Source organism: Danio aesculapii, chromosome 3 (genome assembly GCF_903798145.1).
Source record: "Danio aesculapii chromosome 3, fDanAes4.1, whole genome shotgun sequence".
Taxonomy (NCBI): domain Eukaryota; kingdom Metazoa; phylum Chordata; class Actinopteri; order Cypriniformes; family Danionidae; genus Danio; species Danio aesculapii.
The window spans coordinates 44,832,262-44,849,312 of record NC_079437.1 but is presented as its reverse complement, the minus strand read 5'-3'; the positions used below and the strand labels follow the sequence as shown (position 1 = coordinate 44,849,312).

At 41.0% G+C, this 17,051-nt stretch overlaps 1 protein-coding gene across 1 annotated transcript in view; it reads left to right on the top strand.

Moving 5' to 3' along the window:
• The window catches only part of col5a3a (collagen, type V, alpha 3a), a 134,031-nt gene that overhangs the window by 105,512 nt on the left and 11,468 nt on the right, over nucleotides 1–17,051 (top strand). The window contains exons 30-63 of the mRNA XM_056454092.1: nucleotides 1,646–1,753; nucleotides 1,843–1,896; nucleotides 2,178–2,231; nucleotides 2,327–2,371; nucleotides 2,534–2,587; nucleotides 2,697–2,741; nucleotides 2,868–2,921; nucleotides 3,002–3,055; nucleotides 4,615–4,668; nucleotides 4,804–4,911; nucleotides 5,134–5,223; nucleotides 5,410–5,463; nucleotides 5,548–5,655; nucleotides 5,748–5,855; nucleotides 5,934–5,987; nucleotides 6,083–6,136; nucleotides 6,229–6,336; nucleotides 6,686–6,739; nucleotides 8,538–8,591; nucleotides 9,531–9,584; nucleotides 9,766–9,819; nucleotides 9,911–10,018; nucleotides 10,090–10,143; nucleotides 10,223–10,276; nucleotides 10,355–10,408; nucleotides 10,492–10,545; nucleotides 10,820–10,927; nucleotides 11,073–11,126; nucleotides 11,276–11,329; nucleotides 12,685–12,792; nucleotides 13,371–13,424; nucleotides 13,586–13,621; nucleotides 13,910–13,963; nucleotides 14,049–14,358. Coding sequence (XP_056310067.1) covers nucleotides 1,646–1,753; nucleotides 1,843–1,896; nucleotides 2,178–2,231; nucleotides 2,327–2,371; nucleotides 2,534–2,587; nucleotides 2,697–2,741; nucleotides 2,868–2,921; nucleotides 3,002–3,055; nucleotides 4,615–4,668; nucleotides 4,804–4,911; nucleotides 5,134–5,223; nucleotides 5,410–5,463; nucleotides 5,548–5,655; nucleotides 5,748–5,855; nucleotides 5,934–5,987; nucleotides 6,083–6,136; nucleotides 6,229–6,336; nucleotides 6,686–6,739; nucleotides 8,538–8,591; nucleotides 9,531–9,584; nucleotides 9,766–9,819; nucleotides 9,911–10,018; nucleotides 10,090–10,143; nucleotides 10,223–10,276; nucleotides 10,355–10,408; nucleotides 10,492–10,545; nucleotides 10,820–10,927; nucleotides 11,073–11,126; nucleotides 11,276–11,329; nucleotides 12,685–12,792; nucleotides 13,371–13,424; nucleotides 13,586–13,621; nucleotides 13,910–13,963; nucleotides 14,049–14,358 — 2,524 coding nt within the window. The remainder of the gene's footprint in view (nucleotides 1–1,645; nucleotides 1,754–1,842; nucleotides 1,897–2,177; nucleotides 2,232–2,326; nucleotides 2,372–2,533; nucleotides 2,588–2,696; nucleotides 2,742–2,867; nucleotides 2,922–3,001; nucleotides 3,056–4,614; nucleotides 4,669–4,803; nucleotides 4,912–5,133; nucleotides 5,224–5,409; nucleotides 5,464–5,547; nucleotides 5,656–5,747; nucleotides 5,856–5,933; nucleotides 5,988–6,082; nucleotides 6,137–6,228; nucleotides 6,337–6,685; nucleotides 6,740–8,537; nucleotides 8,592–9,530; nucleotides 9,585–9,765; nucleotides 9,820–9,910; nucleotides 10,019–10,089; nucleotides 10,144–10,222; nucleotides 10,277–10,354; nucleotides 10,409–10,491; nucleotides 10,546–10,819; nucleotides 10,928–11,072; nucleotides 11,127–11,275; nucleotides 11,330–12,684; nucleotides 12,793–13,370; nucleotides 13,425–13,585; nucleotides 13,622–13,909; nucleotides 13,964–14,048; nucleotides 14,359–17,051) is intronic.

Here is a 17,051-nt window from a genome sequence, read left to right as displayed (position 1 = left end):
ATCAGATTAAGTTAATCAAAAATTGCTGTTTACATGGTAGACTCTTAATCAGAGTATTGTCTTAATTGTATTAAAATCAGATTTTTGGTGTCAATGTAAACGTTTTAGACTCATTAGAACTTTCTATTTAAGTTTGCAAATTGCAGCTAAAGCCTAGTTTACACTACAGGATTTCAAACATTGGCAGATCGCTGTTCTGTTCACACTACATGACTTGATTATGTGTCTTTAAATCGTTGTTGTGTTCACACTACGCGACAATACGTAAATGATCCACAAGAGGAGGGTGACACACTACAAGATCTGACAACAACTAGTTCCCCAACAGCTCCGTCCATCTGCCAAACCACAGCCAATGAAATGTTGAGGGAGGAGTCGTCAGAAAAAGCTGAACACTGCTTGTGAGCTTATTACATCACTGACAGCGTTTCAAGCTTTCAAGGAAGCATTTAAAAACATCGTCAATCAGCTGATGCATCAGCGAATCAATCGCTCATCTGCAAGGTTCGAGTGGATTGATACGCAGAGTTTTTAATTTTTGTAATTTAATAACTCTTTGAAGTAAAACTAACATATTTATAACACCCTGACATTTCCTAAATATCTGTGTAAATCTTTCTAACATTGTTATTTTTTAAATTACAAAACAGTAAAGAACTGAGTATTTCTACCTTCAATTACCATATTGGTCAAAATGACTGCTACTTTTCGCTGTGACTTTAAATATGCATGCATTTTTTTGCCTAGCAACATCCTGCTAACATAAACATAACTTTCTGATAGCAAAAACATACATTTACTTTAGATATATCTTTCAAAACAGCATATTTTGTGCTGGGAAGTAGCTCCTGTTTGAAAGTGAAAATGAAAGCGAGGCCCAGCCCTTTGCGTGTTCTAGTATCTTAACTACATATTTGTAGGCTGTATTACCAAAAAGATAATATTTTTAGGGTAATGACATCAAATATGATGACAGACATTCAGAGCTTAATTTTAATATCTCAATAGAAGCTTTGAATGTAAATATGACGTGCCAATATGATGTTTTATATAAGAAAGGTCAGAATGACCAGTATGGTAATTGTAATAGTTACATAATTCTAGTTCCCCTGTTAATATAGCCTACTCTTGTGTCCGTGTTAACACAGAATGAAGCGAGTGCATTGATGCCCATTCTGGCCAAACACAGACGTTTCTGTTGAGCTGAGCACATGGTCATTCAGCTCATGCTGATATGCTCTCTCATTGGCTGCAGCTCGTCACTTCATCTGACCGCACGTGGGGTCGAGTCTGCCAACTGCTTTGGAATATTCAACATGCTAGATATTGGATTTCCATCTGCGAGGTGTCGGCGACAGTTCAGCGAGCCTCTTTGATGCGTTGTTCAGTAGTTCACACATAAAGACTGGCGAGTGCCAAGCACCTGCAGATTTCTTCTCAGGCTTAAAATCCTGTAGTGTGAACTAGGCTTAAAACAGCAGGACATTACTCTTTGAGGAGCAAGACTGGTCACCTGGGCCTAGGTGAACATAGATACATAGCTGCCTAAAAGACTTTTAAAAGACATTTTACAACACATTAGCAATACTAAGAACACAAACTACTCATTGCTAATAGTAACTTTGTTTTTAAAATGTTTGCTCAGGGTGATAATGGTTCTCCTGGAAGTCGTGGTGAAGATGGGCCAGAGGGGCCAAAGGGTCAATCAGGACCTCTAGGAGAGCCTGGATCTGCAGGCATTGCTGGAGAAAAGGTTATTGCTGCTTCTATACCAACAGTCTGTTGGGAATTGTATATATTATGAGAATTTTGTTGTGCCTAATTTTCTCATTCCTTATACAGGGGAAACTTGGTGTTCCAGGATTGCCTGGTTATCCCGGTAGGCAGGGCTCAAAGGTAAAGCATCATTACTGAATAACCATAACCTTATTTTATATCAAATTTTGCAAGCCGCAGGTCTCAGTCATGCTATGTTAGTATTTGAATATTACATTTTTACTGAGGATGATTAACGGCCATTTGCAGCCTGTTTTATTAATAGCTTATCTGAGGCTACAATTATTATTTGGCTTATTTATGGTAATGGGACTTCAGAGGTTAATTTGTGGTTAATTAAATGTAGAGGTTGATTAATGAATGGAATGTGGTAATTGATTAACCTTCGCGTTGGTCCACAGGGATCAGTGGGCTTTTCTGGAACAGCTGGGTTGGAAGGAGAGAAAGGAAAGAGGGTGAGAGGCCGGTGCCATAGCACACTGTCCGAGGGATTACACATACTGTTGAATCAATGTGTGTGTGTTTCATTTTTAATATGTTTTCTTTATAGGGACCTGCTGGACAGGCCGGTGCGGATGGCGAAAGAGGTCCAAATGTAAGTCATAAGCTTGCTAATAAAATGAAAGACCTCAGTGGTTTTACTACATACACATGCAAGGTTTAATGATGAAACAGCCAATAATAATTGATTGGACAATTAGTTTAATCATGCATACTTTATAAGCATATTTGCACGTTTTGTTCTTGTTGTTTTCAGGGTGCACGTGGGGGAAGAGGAGCACGGGGTCCAACAGGGAAGCCTGGAGCCAAGGTAAGAAATCTATCCTTATACAGATAAAGATCCTATAGAATCCTTGTAAATATGCTGTACGGTGTGTGTTTAAATTCATGTGATGTCCCTTTCTTTGTCTTTTGCTCAGGGCTCTGCTGGTCATGACGGCCCACCAGGTGCCACAGGAGAGAGAGTATGTGTTATCTATTACAATTCTCCTCATATTACACGGTCAATCTACAAGACTAATGTGAGATTTCACATTTCTTTTCATTGCTGGAGATAAATGAATAATCGCGTTTATTACTCTCACCTTCAGGGCCCTCAAGGACCGCAAGGACGCAATGGAGAGGCTGGGCCAAAGGGACCAAATGTAAGCAACCATAAAATAAAATAAATTCTTTTGAGGGAGTGAAACAATATATCTTAGTTTTTTTTGTTCTTTCTTTTCAGGGCCCTCCTGGAAAGGATGGGTTGCCGGGTCACCCAGGTCAACGGGGAGAGCCAGTGAGTCAATTCATATTTTTAAAAGAGTTGTTTTAAAGATAGGTGACCACAGTTGTGTCCCAAGAGGCACCCTTGATGGGTACTTGTGCCGCATTTGATGTGAACTGTGAGCACCCATCTGAATCCTTAAATGACCTAAGACACTCAATGCATGTTGTGGATTTTAGCAATTCAGTTAAATTCATCTTTATTTCTATAGCGCTTTTACAATGTAGATTGTGTCAAAGCAGCTTAACATAGAAGTTCTAGTAAACTGAAACTGTATCAGTCCAGTTTTCAGAGTTGAAGTTCAGGTTAGTTCAGTTCAGTGTGGTTTAATTTTCACTGCTGAAAGTCCAAACACTGAAGAGTAAATCCATCAATGCGCAGCTCCATAAGTCCCAAACCAAGCAAGTCAGTGGCGACAGTGGTGAGGAACAAAACTTCTCCAATTAACAAAAGTGAAGGAAAAAAATCTTGAGAGAAACCAGGCTCAGTTGAGCACGACCATTTCTCCCCTGGCCAAACTTCCTGTACAGAGCTGCAGTTTAGGCACAGGAGCCTGGAGAACACTGGACATCAATCATCGAGAACTGCAGGTGTGTGTAGGTCACCGGTGGGTGATCAGGCTGGCCCATAGGATCAATACGAAGACTCGTCTCTCAGGAATCAGTCTCATGCTCTCCACTCCTTCATGACCGCCACAGCATCAGCTAAGGATACAGCCTGGTCTAAGATTATAGATACCTTGGCATCATTTCTTCACAGGTCTTGGATCACATCAATGGTGCTGCACAATCTTTAGAGGCCTCGAGATAAGTATCCCCAGGTGGAAATAGGGAATAAAGAAAATTATTAGCATAGCTGCTGTTCATAGTGTATTTAAACACGAGATGCAAAAATGAGGAGCTATAAATGTAAACAGTAGTTATATAAACAAACAGAAACAAGCATGTAAAGAATATGAGTATTTCTACCAAAATATCTGGTGCATTAAGACAGGATGAGTGTGTTCTACAGGTGGTTTGTCAAGCTCACTTACCTACGTGTAGCACACTCATGCATCATACTTTTATGTGATGCAATGTGTGCATGCTTTACTAAAATGACCAGGTCTTTAATCTAAATGAGGTCTAATCTAAATTTTATCTAAAAGAGGTCTTTAATCTAGTTTTCTGACAGAGTGTGTTTGAGCCTCGGACATTAGCAGGAAGGCTATTTTAGAGTTTAGGAGCCATAAATGAGAAGGCTCGACCTCCTTTATTTGCAATAATGATGTCAATTAATGGCTCAAAAATGCTTGGTAGAGCCACTGTGTGCCATCAGTGCCAAGCTAGAGTAGACCTCTTATTACCAGACAAACTATGCAGCAACACCCAAATGTGCGAAAAAGGAAGGACTGAAGCCTGCCTATAGGGTACTGTTTAAACTAACAGGTCTAAATTAATTTACATAATTAGAAATACTGAATACAATATTTGATTTTATGAACAGTGGAAACTTAATTCTGTAAAATAGGTTCAGTTGGATTTATGTCAAAACATTTTTGAATGCTCACATTATATATTTTTTTCATACAGGGATTTCAAGGAAAGACTGGTCCCCCTGGGCCCGCTGGAGTGGTTGGACCACAGGTGGGTCAATCATGCAGGCTTGGATGAACAGCGCCTTTCTGGTGCATGGTCTTCATTCACCTCTATAAAACTTTGCAACATTTATGAATGTTTGATCTGGTTCAATAAAGCTCTCTAAATGATCTCTTATTTCAGGGAAAAACTGGGGAGACTGGACCCACCGGTGACAGGGGCCACCCAGGTGCCCCAGGACCTCCTGGAGAGCAAGGTCTGCCAGGAGCTGCTGGCAAAGAAGGGACCAAGGTTAGATACCAGCATTAGAATCATCATCATCATGAAACACACCAAACACATTCATCTAGTTATAAGTTACATTGCTTATTACAAGCCATATGTTTCTGCTCATTCAATATGAATAGAGCTCCCAGCATGGCTCAGTGCCTATAAAGAGTGATGGATGACTCCTAATGAGTGAGAGAGTTGTGGAAACAGAGATCCATTTTTTCTGTGTTCTCCGGTCTCCAGGGAGATCCAGGCCCCGCAGGGCAGCCCGGGAAGAGTGGTCCTGCTGGGCGGCGTGGATTCAGAGGAGAAAGAGGCTTACCTGGCATTCTGGTAACACACCTCAAAGCATCTGAAAGAATATCTTCTTATAATCCCCTCTGTGATGGATGCTGCCTTTACATAACCGGCAACTGTTCCAATATGAAAGCTGACTTTGCAAAAAAAGCAGATTGTGGTTGTTGTATGATTTTTGACATGGATACCCATATTTTCTTTCTTATTTTTATGCTTTATTAGGGCTCTTCTGGTCTGAAAGGTGGAGAGGGCCCCCTTGGTGTTGCAGGGCCAATTGTAATTTTTTTTTCTATTGTCTTACACATTTTCCCATTTGTATGATTCAAAATATAGTGCACTTCACTAAAATGTTCTGCACAGGGTGCCACGGGAGAGAGAGGATCCTCTGGACCTGCAGGTGCCATTGGCCAGCCTGGTCGTCAAGGGGGTGTCGGTCCTGCTGGGCCAATGGGAGAGAAGGGCGAGCCGGTGAGAGTGAACATATTATTGCATTCTGTGAAAATGTATTGCATTGAGAGTAACTTCAAGAGTAACAATCAATTACCACTGCTTCTCATCAGGGTGAAAAAGGTTCAATTGGCCCTGCTGGACGCGATGGGGAACAAGGGCCTGTGGGATTACCTGGACCTGCTGGGCCACTGGGCCCACCCGGAGACGATGGAGACAAGGTGCAGTTTTAAAAAAATGTTTGCACATGAACATGTTAATAGAGTTTTTTTTATTTATGGGCTTAATGTGTTTTTTAGGGAGAGACAGGTGGACCAGGGCAGAAAGGCAGCAAAGGAGACAAAGGAGAAGGGGTGAATGTCTATCTCTGCCTTGTCATAAACACTGAATATTGCATGAACTTTCATTCGAGGTGTGTAACACCATATCTCTGTATTTTATCTCACAGGGTCCCCCCGGGCCACCTGGGAGCCAAGGACCTGCTGGACAGCCAGGACCACCAGTATGTATGAGTGTGGCTGGTGTGACTTGATGTGTGGGAGTTTGTTTTGAATTCTGCATGCGTTTACAGTCCAGCACCGATGTCTCTTTCAGGGTCTGGATGGAGAGCCAGGGCTCCGAGGACAGCAAGGGATGTATGGCCCTAAAGGTGATGAAGGTGCACGTGGTTTTAAAGGGGCAACTGGACCACCAGGGTTGCAGGTACAACATATGACAAATATATCATGAAAATGCATATACTCATGAAAATGCTTATAAAACTCCATAAAAGTCTATAATAAACAGAAGGACAATGATTTTTTTTTTTTTTGGGGAATATTTTGTAACTAGACTGCCATTTTAAACCTGCATCCATGAGCAGTTGCACATCATATTGGGCATTCTGACAGTTCCAGATGTCCTTATCTATTTATTGCATGCATGATTGCACATGTTTGCAAAAATCTTAGTTCATTTTCAACCAGATGGGACATAGATTTCTCAGTTCACTGAGGGGGTTAATCCACCTTAATTCTGAAAACGCATGGCTCTAAATTTGGATTTTATTTAGGGAATGCCAGGACCCCCTGGAGAGAAGGGAGAAAGTGGCCATGTTGGATCTATGGTAAGATCTTAAACTCCTCATATAAACAATTAGTTGTATTCCCAATAATACCAGTAGCCGTCTTTTTTTATCATGTCTAAGCCTCCTAATATTTTACAGTTTTCAGGATTTGGTGAGAAAAAAGGGGATAAATAAGTGTGTGAAAGAATTATGCATCTAGGCATCAATAAACCATCAGCATATTACAGTATAATTTATCATTAGATATATTTGGATTGGAATAGTTCTGGAAACCACCTGTACACATCCCTGTATACTGCCTTAGAGATCATGTTAGCATTAGCCGCTATGTTTTTTTAGGCTAATCATTTTAGGCTTGGCTTTATCAGGCTTTGTTAGCTCAAGCTTTTATTAAACAAACCTTAACCAGTTAATCAGGGTTGCTCTAGCATCATGCCAGGCAGGCACAACTTACACTAAAATACAAGAACTAAAATATAAAATAATAATAAGTAGTAGTAGTAGTATTAATAGTCCTGGTTTTAGCTCGTCGACCAGCCTGGTTTTAGAGGGGTTTTGACCATTTTGACCATAGCTGGTCAGGCTGGGAAACCAGCTTGATCAGCCTAGCTAGGCTGGGAGCCCAGCCAAAACCAGCTATGTCCAGCTTAAACCAGGCTGGTCAAGCTGGTTTTAGATTGTTTTAGCTGGTCATTTTCCAGCCCGTTCAGCTAAGACGAGGCTGGAAATGGCTGGAAACCAGCCTGGAAGTGGCCAAAACCCTTCTAAAACCAGGCTGGTCAACCAGCTAAAACCAGCCAACCAGTCTAGTCTGGTTTAAGCTGGATTTTCCAGCAGGGGTAGCAAAATAGAATTAATTAATTATCATTAAGTATCATGGTCAGTCCACCGTTCCAAACCTATGCCGCATTACTCTAAACAGGATCGTGTCTGTAGGATGAGAGTCCGTGAAAAGCTCTAATACAGTGAGAAATGAGAAGCTCTGTGATACTGGGGCATCATTCATGTGTTTTAGTGTATAAGTGTCAGGCCTGTGTGAGGCGAGAGTGACAAGAGAGAGAGAGAGAGTGATGTTGGTTCTGAAGTGGAAGGCAGCGTGACAGCTGCTAATCAGATTACCGTGAGCCCGGGCTGTCTAATGAGAGCGCTCCTTTGTGACAGTCTTCTCGCGGCTCTGTCAACCATGAAGGAATGCAAAACAAGATTCTCAACGGTTCCACACACTTGCACGATTAGATGAAGTGCATCAAAACTAAGCAAAAACAAAGCCACGAGGCCTCTCTGGGAAGCTCTCATCCATGAGCGAATTCTGTGGATCATGGGATTTCCAAGCCCTAAGGCATAGCCACTGAATTTCCCAGGTTTGCTATAAAGAGTTGTCTTGGATTCTGGAGAGTGGGGAGTTGTATATTTTTGAGACTAAACATTCAGCCTTGGTGTTGATCCTCGCTGTAGTTTATCCTGCTGGATGCCTCACACAGCACTAATATCTCTCAGTGGAGATTGCGTATGGTGCACTAGCAATAGGTTGTGGCCAGTTTGATTAATGGCTCATGTTCCACCCTCCGCAGCAATACGAGGTATGCCTCAGGAGTTGAGAATTCATGCAGTGTAACCAGAGAATGAAAAAGTGAGATAGTCCTCATTAAAACCCAGACACTGCCCACAGAGAGGAAATCAGCCCGCCTGTAATAGCCTGTCACCACCATGTCAGAGATGTACAAAAAAAACACCTCTCTGACACAAGGAAAGGTGCTGATTGTACAAATAGAGGAGGAGGAGATAGGACATATCTAATGATATGTAGGAAATGCTTAATCTTTCTGCTTCTCACCAGGGCCCTCCAGGACAACATGGTCCACGCGGCCCCCAGGGACCCATTGGAGGAGAGGTAAGTGTCTTAGTGTTTTCCTTCCTGTCTATCACCCTGCTGTGCTGTAGGGTTCAAGTGCAGGACAGTAGATTAAAGCTGATTAGGGCTTGTGTTGTAGTTAAACATCCAAGTGCTGCAGAGACATAATAATGAGTTTTTGTTTCGCGACTCCAAATGATGTGCTCTTTGTATCCACACTTGCATCCTGAGAATAGTAACCCCCAGGCGGTTATGAGGTCACATACGACATCTAATTTCTCTTTCCTCAGTCTTTTATCCTCCCTGTATCTCTTTCTGCCCACCCTCTGCTGATTTTGAGTATTAAATTATTAACCACATGTGGGATGTGATCCTTCTGCAAGAGTTATATTTACTTCTCTATGAATGATTAAGGAATATTAGAGTATCATCCCTGAGAGAGTTATATTTACCTCTATTAATGGCCACCTTTGAACATCTCCCATGTGTTAATAATTGAAAAGTGAGAGAACAGAGATAGACATGGCAGTGACCCATACAAGAGCACTCTTACAGAGCTGAAGAGGAGAAGAGATGTGCACCGGGGCTGATTGTGGGCATGTTATGAACATAGCAGATAAGACAGGACGAGAGATGAAGAAAAGCGGCTAGTGTACACATGCTGGTCATCCGTTTGGCTTCACGCATGCACCTCACTTAAAGGCACTCAGCAGAAAGACTCCAGAGACCAGGGCAGCCACTTCAGTTTAGACTCCTCTGAGACATTCATACTCAGGCACTACAGCCATAAACGCCTCAGCCAGGAGGAAGCTGAACAATATGGCGTTTTAGCTTAATAAAATGTGATTACATATACACACAGTCTCTGCTTTGGTAGTCTGTAATTTCATCACTCTAATGTCAACAGTCTGCAAGCAGAGGAGACAGTCGTGCATGCATTATGTATGAAACTGACTCAGTTTTGTTCTATGTGGCAAGGGTCCTCAGGGCATGCCGGGCGCAGTGGGCCAGCCAGGAGTGGTGGGAGAAAAGGTAGAGCACTCTCTCATTCTGTATATATACACAAGTGTTGTGTGATTTATGAGGGAGGTTGTGTTTATTTGTTGGAGGGCACTGCCTCTGTAACTGCGTAAACATGTAAGCCTAACTATGATGGATGATCGCTTTCGTTTTGCTTTCTTCTCTTTGTCTGTCTCTTTCACTCCCATTCTAGGGTGAGGATGGGGAAGCAGGGAATCCAGGAAATGTGGGGGAAACTGGCCTGGTTGTAAGTAATTTATTTTAGTTTTTTCTTTTTATTCAAGTTATTGTTTCATCCACCAATGTATTATTAAATTCCCCGTTGCTTTTATGTCAAGGGAGAGAAAGGTGAGGTGGGTGAGAAGGGGGATAGCGGCCCCTCTGGGGCTGCAGGACCCCCTGGAATCAGAGGCATACCTGGATCAGATGGACCAAAAGGAAACCCAGTGAGTAAAAATTTCCACAGGTAAAACTGTGATTATGATTTTACTCTGACACTATTCATTTCTCTCAATAGGGTCCCCTTGGATTTCCTGGTGACTCTGGACCCTCTGGAGAGCCAGGTGTTAATGTAAGTAAACACCTGCATTAGTAACTTTAACACATTTTGAAGGTAAAATCACATGGTTATTTGAATAAATGTTGCTTAGGGCATTGATGGTGGACCTGGAGCTAAAGGGGATAATGGCGAACCTGGTAAATCTGTGAGTAAACAAACACTTAGTGATACTGTTACAATGGTAGATTGATGAAACTAATTTAAAAGAATATTCTGTTAACAGGGACCCCAAGGCGCCTCCGGAGAGCCTGGCCCTCCAGGACCCCCTGGACGAAGGGTCAGTTTGGCCACTTTTTTGGTTGTGTCCTGGAAAATTTCCAAATGGAAAACTAATCTAACTATCTGTCTCCTTCCACACAGGGTCATGTAGGTCCTGAGGGAAAAGAAGGGAAACAAGGAAAAAAAGGGGCAAAGGTGAGCCTTCTTGAATAATCTGAGCCTCAAAGGGTTCCCCAAACTCGGTGCTGGAGGGCCGTTGTCCTGCAGAGTTTAGCTCCACCTTGCCTCAACACACCTAAATGGATGTTTCTAGAAAACCTAGTAAGGGCTTGATTAGCTAGCCCAGGTATGTCTGATTGGGGTTGGAACTAAACTTTGCTGGACACTGGCCCTCCAGGACCGAGTTTGGGCACTCCTGCTCTAAACGTGTGTGTTTTTATACTCTAACTGTCATTACTATCTTTCTCAGGGTTCTGCTGGTGCTGAAGGTCCTATGGGAAAGACAGGACCTGTTGGACCACAGGGACACCCAGGAAACCCAGGTCCAGAGGGTTTGCGTGGAATTCCAGGCTCTGCTGTGAGTCTAAGGGAATCTATTTTACAGTGCATAAATCTGCTCTGGATAGCAGAAATCTAACCATGTGACTCACCCACGGTTATTACTGACCTCTCTGAACACTTAATCTGTCTTGAACTTATCACACTGTCTGGTTCATCTCTAGGGGGAACAGGGGTTAAATGGACCCCCTGGGCAAACGGGACCTCCAGGACCTATGGTAGGATTTCTACCAATTCTTTTTCTCCCATATCGATCTCCAACTGTATCAAATAGTGCTCTGCGGAGAGAAGACTAATGATTTTGAACTTGCAGCAAATACTTCCTCCCTGAGAAATTGAACTATGCGACTGGCTTTGTTTTATATAGGGACCAGCTGGATTACCAGGACTGAAAGGAGATCCAGGCATTAAAGGAGATAAGGTATGAGAGCATTATAAACACTTGACAATGATTGGTGTGGTACCTGACTGCATCATAATGTTCATATTTTACATAACATCCAAACAATGAAGCCTAAAAGAGTTGGGAAGGAAACTTAACATTTTGAAACTAAAGTGTAGAATAAAACTCTCAGGGCTGTATCATACACCCGGCGCAGTAAGGCGCAAGACATGTTTCCACGGCGTGTTGCTATTTTCAGAACAACGCAATGCAATTTTCCCGTTTTCCGCCATGTTGTTTCAATAGCAAATCCATTTGCGCCCCTTTGTGGACTCATGGGTGTTTTGGTCTAGAAAAGAGGTGTGTTAAGGTGCATTTTTGGCACGTTGCTATTTTTAGGAACTAAAATAGACTGTTTAATAGACCAGCAGAGCACTTTAGTTGTGCACCTCGCTTACACATTGCTTAAAACATGCAGGATATACAGCAATACACAAATTTCTTTACAAATGAAAAAGGATTAAAATATTTAAAAATATATTATTTTCTACATAAATATAAAACTGCTGCCTTCATGCCTTCTTCATCTCGGGGGGCTTTTTTCATTTTATTCATGACAATTCGCTTTGGTACAATGTTATTATTATTAGCAGTATCATTTATTATATGCATATTTATATTTGTTTTAATAAAAACTAACTTAGATTTGTCCACCTGTCAGGTTATGGACCGTGTGGGGCATAGCATGTGTATTTGGACCACACTTGAAATTAGAACTTAATTTATAAGTAGTTTTGAAACAAATCTTTGCGCTTAACAAACAAAATTAATTATGTAGGCTAATCAATGTCTGTGCACACAACACATTTCATTATCCACGAAAGAGTGAAGGTGAAAGGCCATTTGGAAGAGGCTCATTCTCTCATTCTCGCACTGTAGATGGTCTATTTATCTGTTTTCTCGCTAGTTAAGCGCTCAGTTTTTCCATTTACAAAGTCAGCCATGTAAATAGCATTTGCACCATGGCACGATGCAACTGACTTTTAAAGGGAATGGGAGACAAGATTCTGATTTGTTTATTCTCAAAACACACCCATAAGTCATTAAGAGAATCCTGTTAGCCCATGCGCAAAGGCACAGATTGTATTTTTCTGTCTTTAAAATAGCAAAAGTGGATTTAGATGCGCTCTTAATGCTTTTGCGCCCTGCGCTTAAGTTTTTGTGCCTAGATTGTTAAAATAGAGCTCTCAAAGTTCAACTTCCTATCCTGGCACTGCGCTGATGATGAAATATCATAAAGAATTTGTGCTTGTGATATTATGTCTTGTAGTAATTGTAATGGTTCATTGCACTAGTCATAAATATTTAGCTCTGTTGTTCTTTGTGTTGTTTAGGGTCATGGTGGGCTGATTGGTCTAATTGGACCACCAGGAGAAATGGGAGAGAAAGGAGATCGAGGCCTGCCTGGGATTCAGGGAATACAAGGAACCAAAGGAGATGGTGTATGTATACATCACTGCAGTTATAATCCATATTTAGCTTCAGATTTTTTTCTGAGGTTTTTAAATTTGTATGTATAAATAGAGTTGGCAGTTGCAATATTCAAAATCACAAAGCCAGTAACAAACTCACTAAGCCCTTGTTAAGAAATCTTCAAATGTAGGATAATGATTAGAAAACACTTCTAATTGCCAGTACACTTCACAATGTTAAAAGTACTTGAATTGTCTCAAAATTGTAGATTAAATGTTGCTTAGTGACTTACAATTTACCTGAGTACCACATAGAAATTGTATTTTGGTTGTGCATGTTTTATTCACACAACTAAACCACTTGCATCAATTCAAGGCAATGATGTTTGCCACTGGCTCTGCCTTCAAGTTGCTCAGCTCACTAATTCAGACTTATGTACCCTCCAGAAGATTGTTCTCTACAATGAATGGTTTATTGTAATGTCTTTCCAAAGAGACAGAAAATCAATTACCCTGCTGGATGAATGACTAACTTATCTCAACTGAAGCATTCGAGTCTTTAGACAATTTTTTAAAGAAATTTATTTTTTAAATTATGTTGATCATAGGGTGTTGGTGGCCCCCCTGGCCCTACTGGCCCTCCTGGACCCCCTGGGTTGTCTGTGAGTTGCTTTTTTAAATGCATTCCTTCTTCTTTCTCAGTTTATCGGGTAACCTTTTGGTTTTTTTGTAGACAGTAACTGCTTTTAAAGGTATAAGTTTACATTTCTAAGAGAAGCATATTGCCTTTTTTCATTGCTGCTATTTCCTTTATCAATTATAGGGTGCAATGGGTGATAAAGGATCTAAAGGAGACCAGGTTTGTATATATATATATATATATATATTTTTTTTTTTTCATTGCAATCTTGTTTTTCAGCCTCCCTCTGTCTATATGCTATTTGTTTGTTTTGATCTGAGCTCCCGCCTCTCTTATGAAACCTGAGTGAAATACATTGGCAGTGCCTGAGTTGTATCCTGCTGCTCCAACTTGGATAATCCCTCTGAACGAATCGCCATATGAAGCGCTGAGTTGGCAGGTGCCTTTGAGGGAAGTGCCAAGTTCGGGATGCCTGACTAAACTGTTTATGTCTCTCTCCCCTGAAAGGGAGCCATTGGTGCAAGAGGAGATACAGGACCTGCTGGGCCACCTGGACCACCTGTGAGCCATCATAAAGTCTCCTTACTTTTCCGTCCATTACTTTTTATCTTGTCTCCTCATATCTCCCATCACTCCATTTCTCCAGGGCCCTCCAGCCACTATGATTGAGCCACTGCCAATCAGAGAGGGGCGTAAAAAGCGAAGGAGACACTCAAACCGACAAGGAGCCGAGTCCAGGGCAGAGGCCGAGGAAGAAGAAGCGGTTCAGCTCAACATGGAGGATTTCCTACAGGCAGATGAAGCTCTGGATGAGCCGGAAGGCATGGAGGAGGTGTTCGCTTCACTCAACTCAATGAAAACAGAGGTAGAGCTCATGAGGAAACCTCTCGGGACCTTTGAGAGTCCTGCCCGCACATGCAAGGAGCTGATGTTGTGTCACCCCGATTATAAAGACGGTGAGCAAATTTACACACATTTCCCTATAGCTAATGAATTGCTTTCATATGGGGGATTCACTTAGAATGCCTGCTGATTGTGCCTGTGCTGGTTTATTTGCATACGCTGTCTGTTCACTAAAGGAATTATGCAGATGTAAGCTGAATAGAAATTGTACAATGCAATTCCCCTCTTGCAGGCCAGTAATGAGGGTTTGGTTGTGGAAGATGCTATAGACAACCACTGCATGACACACTTTTTTGACTCAAGCATTACTCTAATCCACTGAGATCTAAATAAATGAATCAGTGTTTTAAAAAGCAAAATGTGCACTTGTCTGTACTACACTTTTACAGTATACACTCACTGCCCACTTAATTAGGTACACCTGTTTAACTGCTTGTTAACGCAAATTTCTAATCAGCCAATCACATGGCAGCAACTCAATGCATTTAGGCATGTGGACATGGTCAAGACGATCTGCTGCAGTTCAAACCGAGCATCAGAATGGGGAAGAGAGGTGATTAAAGTGACTTTGATCATGGCATGGTTGTTGGTGCCAGAAGTGCTGGTCTGAGTATTTCAGAAACTGTTGATCTACTGGGATTTTCACACACATCCATCTTTAGAGTTTACAGAGAATGATCTGAAAAAGAGAAAATATCCAGTGAGTGGCAGTTCTGTGGGTATAAATGACTTGTTGATGCCAGAGGTCAGAGGAGAATGGCCAGACTGGTTCCAGCTGATAGAAAGGCAACAGTAACTCAAATAACCACTCGTTACAACCGAGGTATGCAGAAGATCTCTGAACGCACAACATGTCCTGGCAGACATGAGCTACAGCATTAGAATACCACACCAGGTGCCACTCCTGTCAGCTGAGAACAGGAGGCTACAAAACGTTGCCTGGTCTGATGCGTCTCGATTTCTGCTGCAACATTCAGATGGCAGGGTCAGAATTTGATGTCAACAACATGAAAGAATGGATTCATCCTACCTTACATCAATAGTTCAGGCTGGTGGTGGTGGTGTAATTGTGTGGGGGATATTTTCTTGGCACACTTTGGGCCCATTAGTACCAACTGAGCATCATGTCAATGCTACAGCCTACCTGTGTACTGTTACTGACCATGTCTGATGGCTACTTCCAGCAGGATAACGCACCATTTATAAAGCGAGAATCATCTCAGACTGGTTTCATGAACATGACAATGAGTTCACTGAACTAAAATGGCCTCCACAGTCACCATATTTCAATCCAATAGAGCATATTTGGGATGTGGTGGAACGGGAGATTTGCATCATGGATGTGCAGCCGACAAATCTGCAGCAACTATGTGATGATGTCATGTCAATATGGACCAAAATCCATAAGCTGTACCTAATAAAGTGGCCGGTGAGTGTACAGTATATAGCAAAACAATATTCATATTTTGACTTGACAAATCTTCCTTTAATTTATCAAAAATAGCACTTACTGTGATGATACATTTTTGGTTTTACTCGAAGGGATACAGTACTTCACCCCCAAAAAATTTTTAATTTACTCACTATTTATTAGTGGTTCCATACCTTATGGACATACCTTATTAGTTTTCATTAATACTTATTAGTTTCCAACTTTCTTCAAAAAGTATTTTTTTAGGGTTTAACAGAAAGAAAGAAAGTCAAACAGGTTTGGAACAAGTGAAGGGTGAGTAAATGATGACAGAATTTTCAGTTTTGTGTGAACTGCTCCTTTAATTTGCACTTAATGTGGACTTATCCAAGAAAGTACTGGGCTATATAAGGTAACAACGTGGGTTAATGTTGCTACGGCAGGACTTTATGTACTTAAGCACAGCGTGTACATTTTTCTGCTTTCTGCATTTCTCCCATTTAAAATGAACTTGATGCTTGATGCATTCTGAAATGGTCTTTTGGAGAACACGTTTTCCTCATGAACCGCATCTGATAGAAGCGGCAACAGCTTTTACACACATCTTTCAAAATTAACCTTGTGCATCACAAGAACACTTCATGACTCACTCAAAATGGTTTAGCTGACCCACTTTCAGGTCAAGACCCATCAGTTCAAAAACACTGAATTAGCTCATGCATGAACATGATTTCTGCCTGAGTACTGTAAAATGTGAGGACTTTGACAACTCCCATGATTCCATACTTGGTCATGGTATCATCAAACTACACCTTTGTTTGTTTTGTAAATGCACCCTCTAGTGGTGAAAACTTTATAATTGTGACTTTAATATGTCGTAGTCTTGCTGTCTTTTTGCCTTTAAGCAATTGCATTTTGAGAAAAAAAAGTGTTGTAATGGATGCAGGGGCGTTTTTTTCTCTGTAGATTAGTTTTTTATTTATTTTTTTATAAATAAACTTTATGATAAAATATATATTTAAAGTGGAATCTTTATCTTTTAAATGAAATACATTAAATTTGACCTATCGCCATATATGAACAAACAGTTGAAGTTATTAGCCCCCCTTTTAATTTTTTTTCTCTTTTAAATATTTCCCAAATGATGTTTAACAGAGCAAGGAAATTTTCACAGTATGTCTGATAATATTTTTTCTTCTGCAAAAAGTCTTATTTGTTTTATTTTAGCTAAAATAAAAGCAGTTTTAAATTAAAAAAAAAAACATTTTAAGGTCAAAATTATTAGCCACTTTAAGCTATATATTTTTTTCGATTGTCTACAGAACAAACCATCAT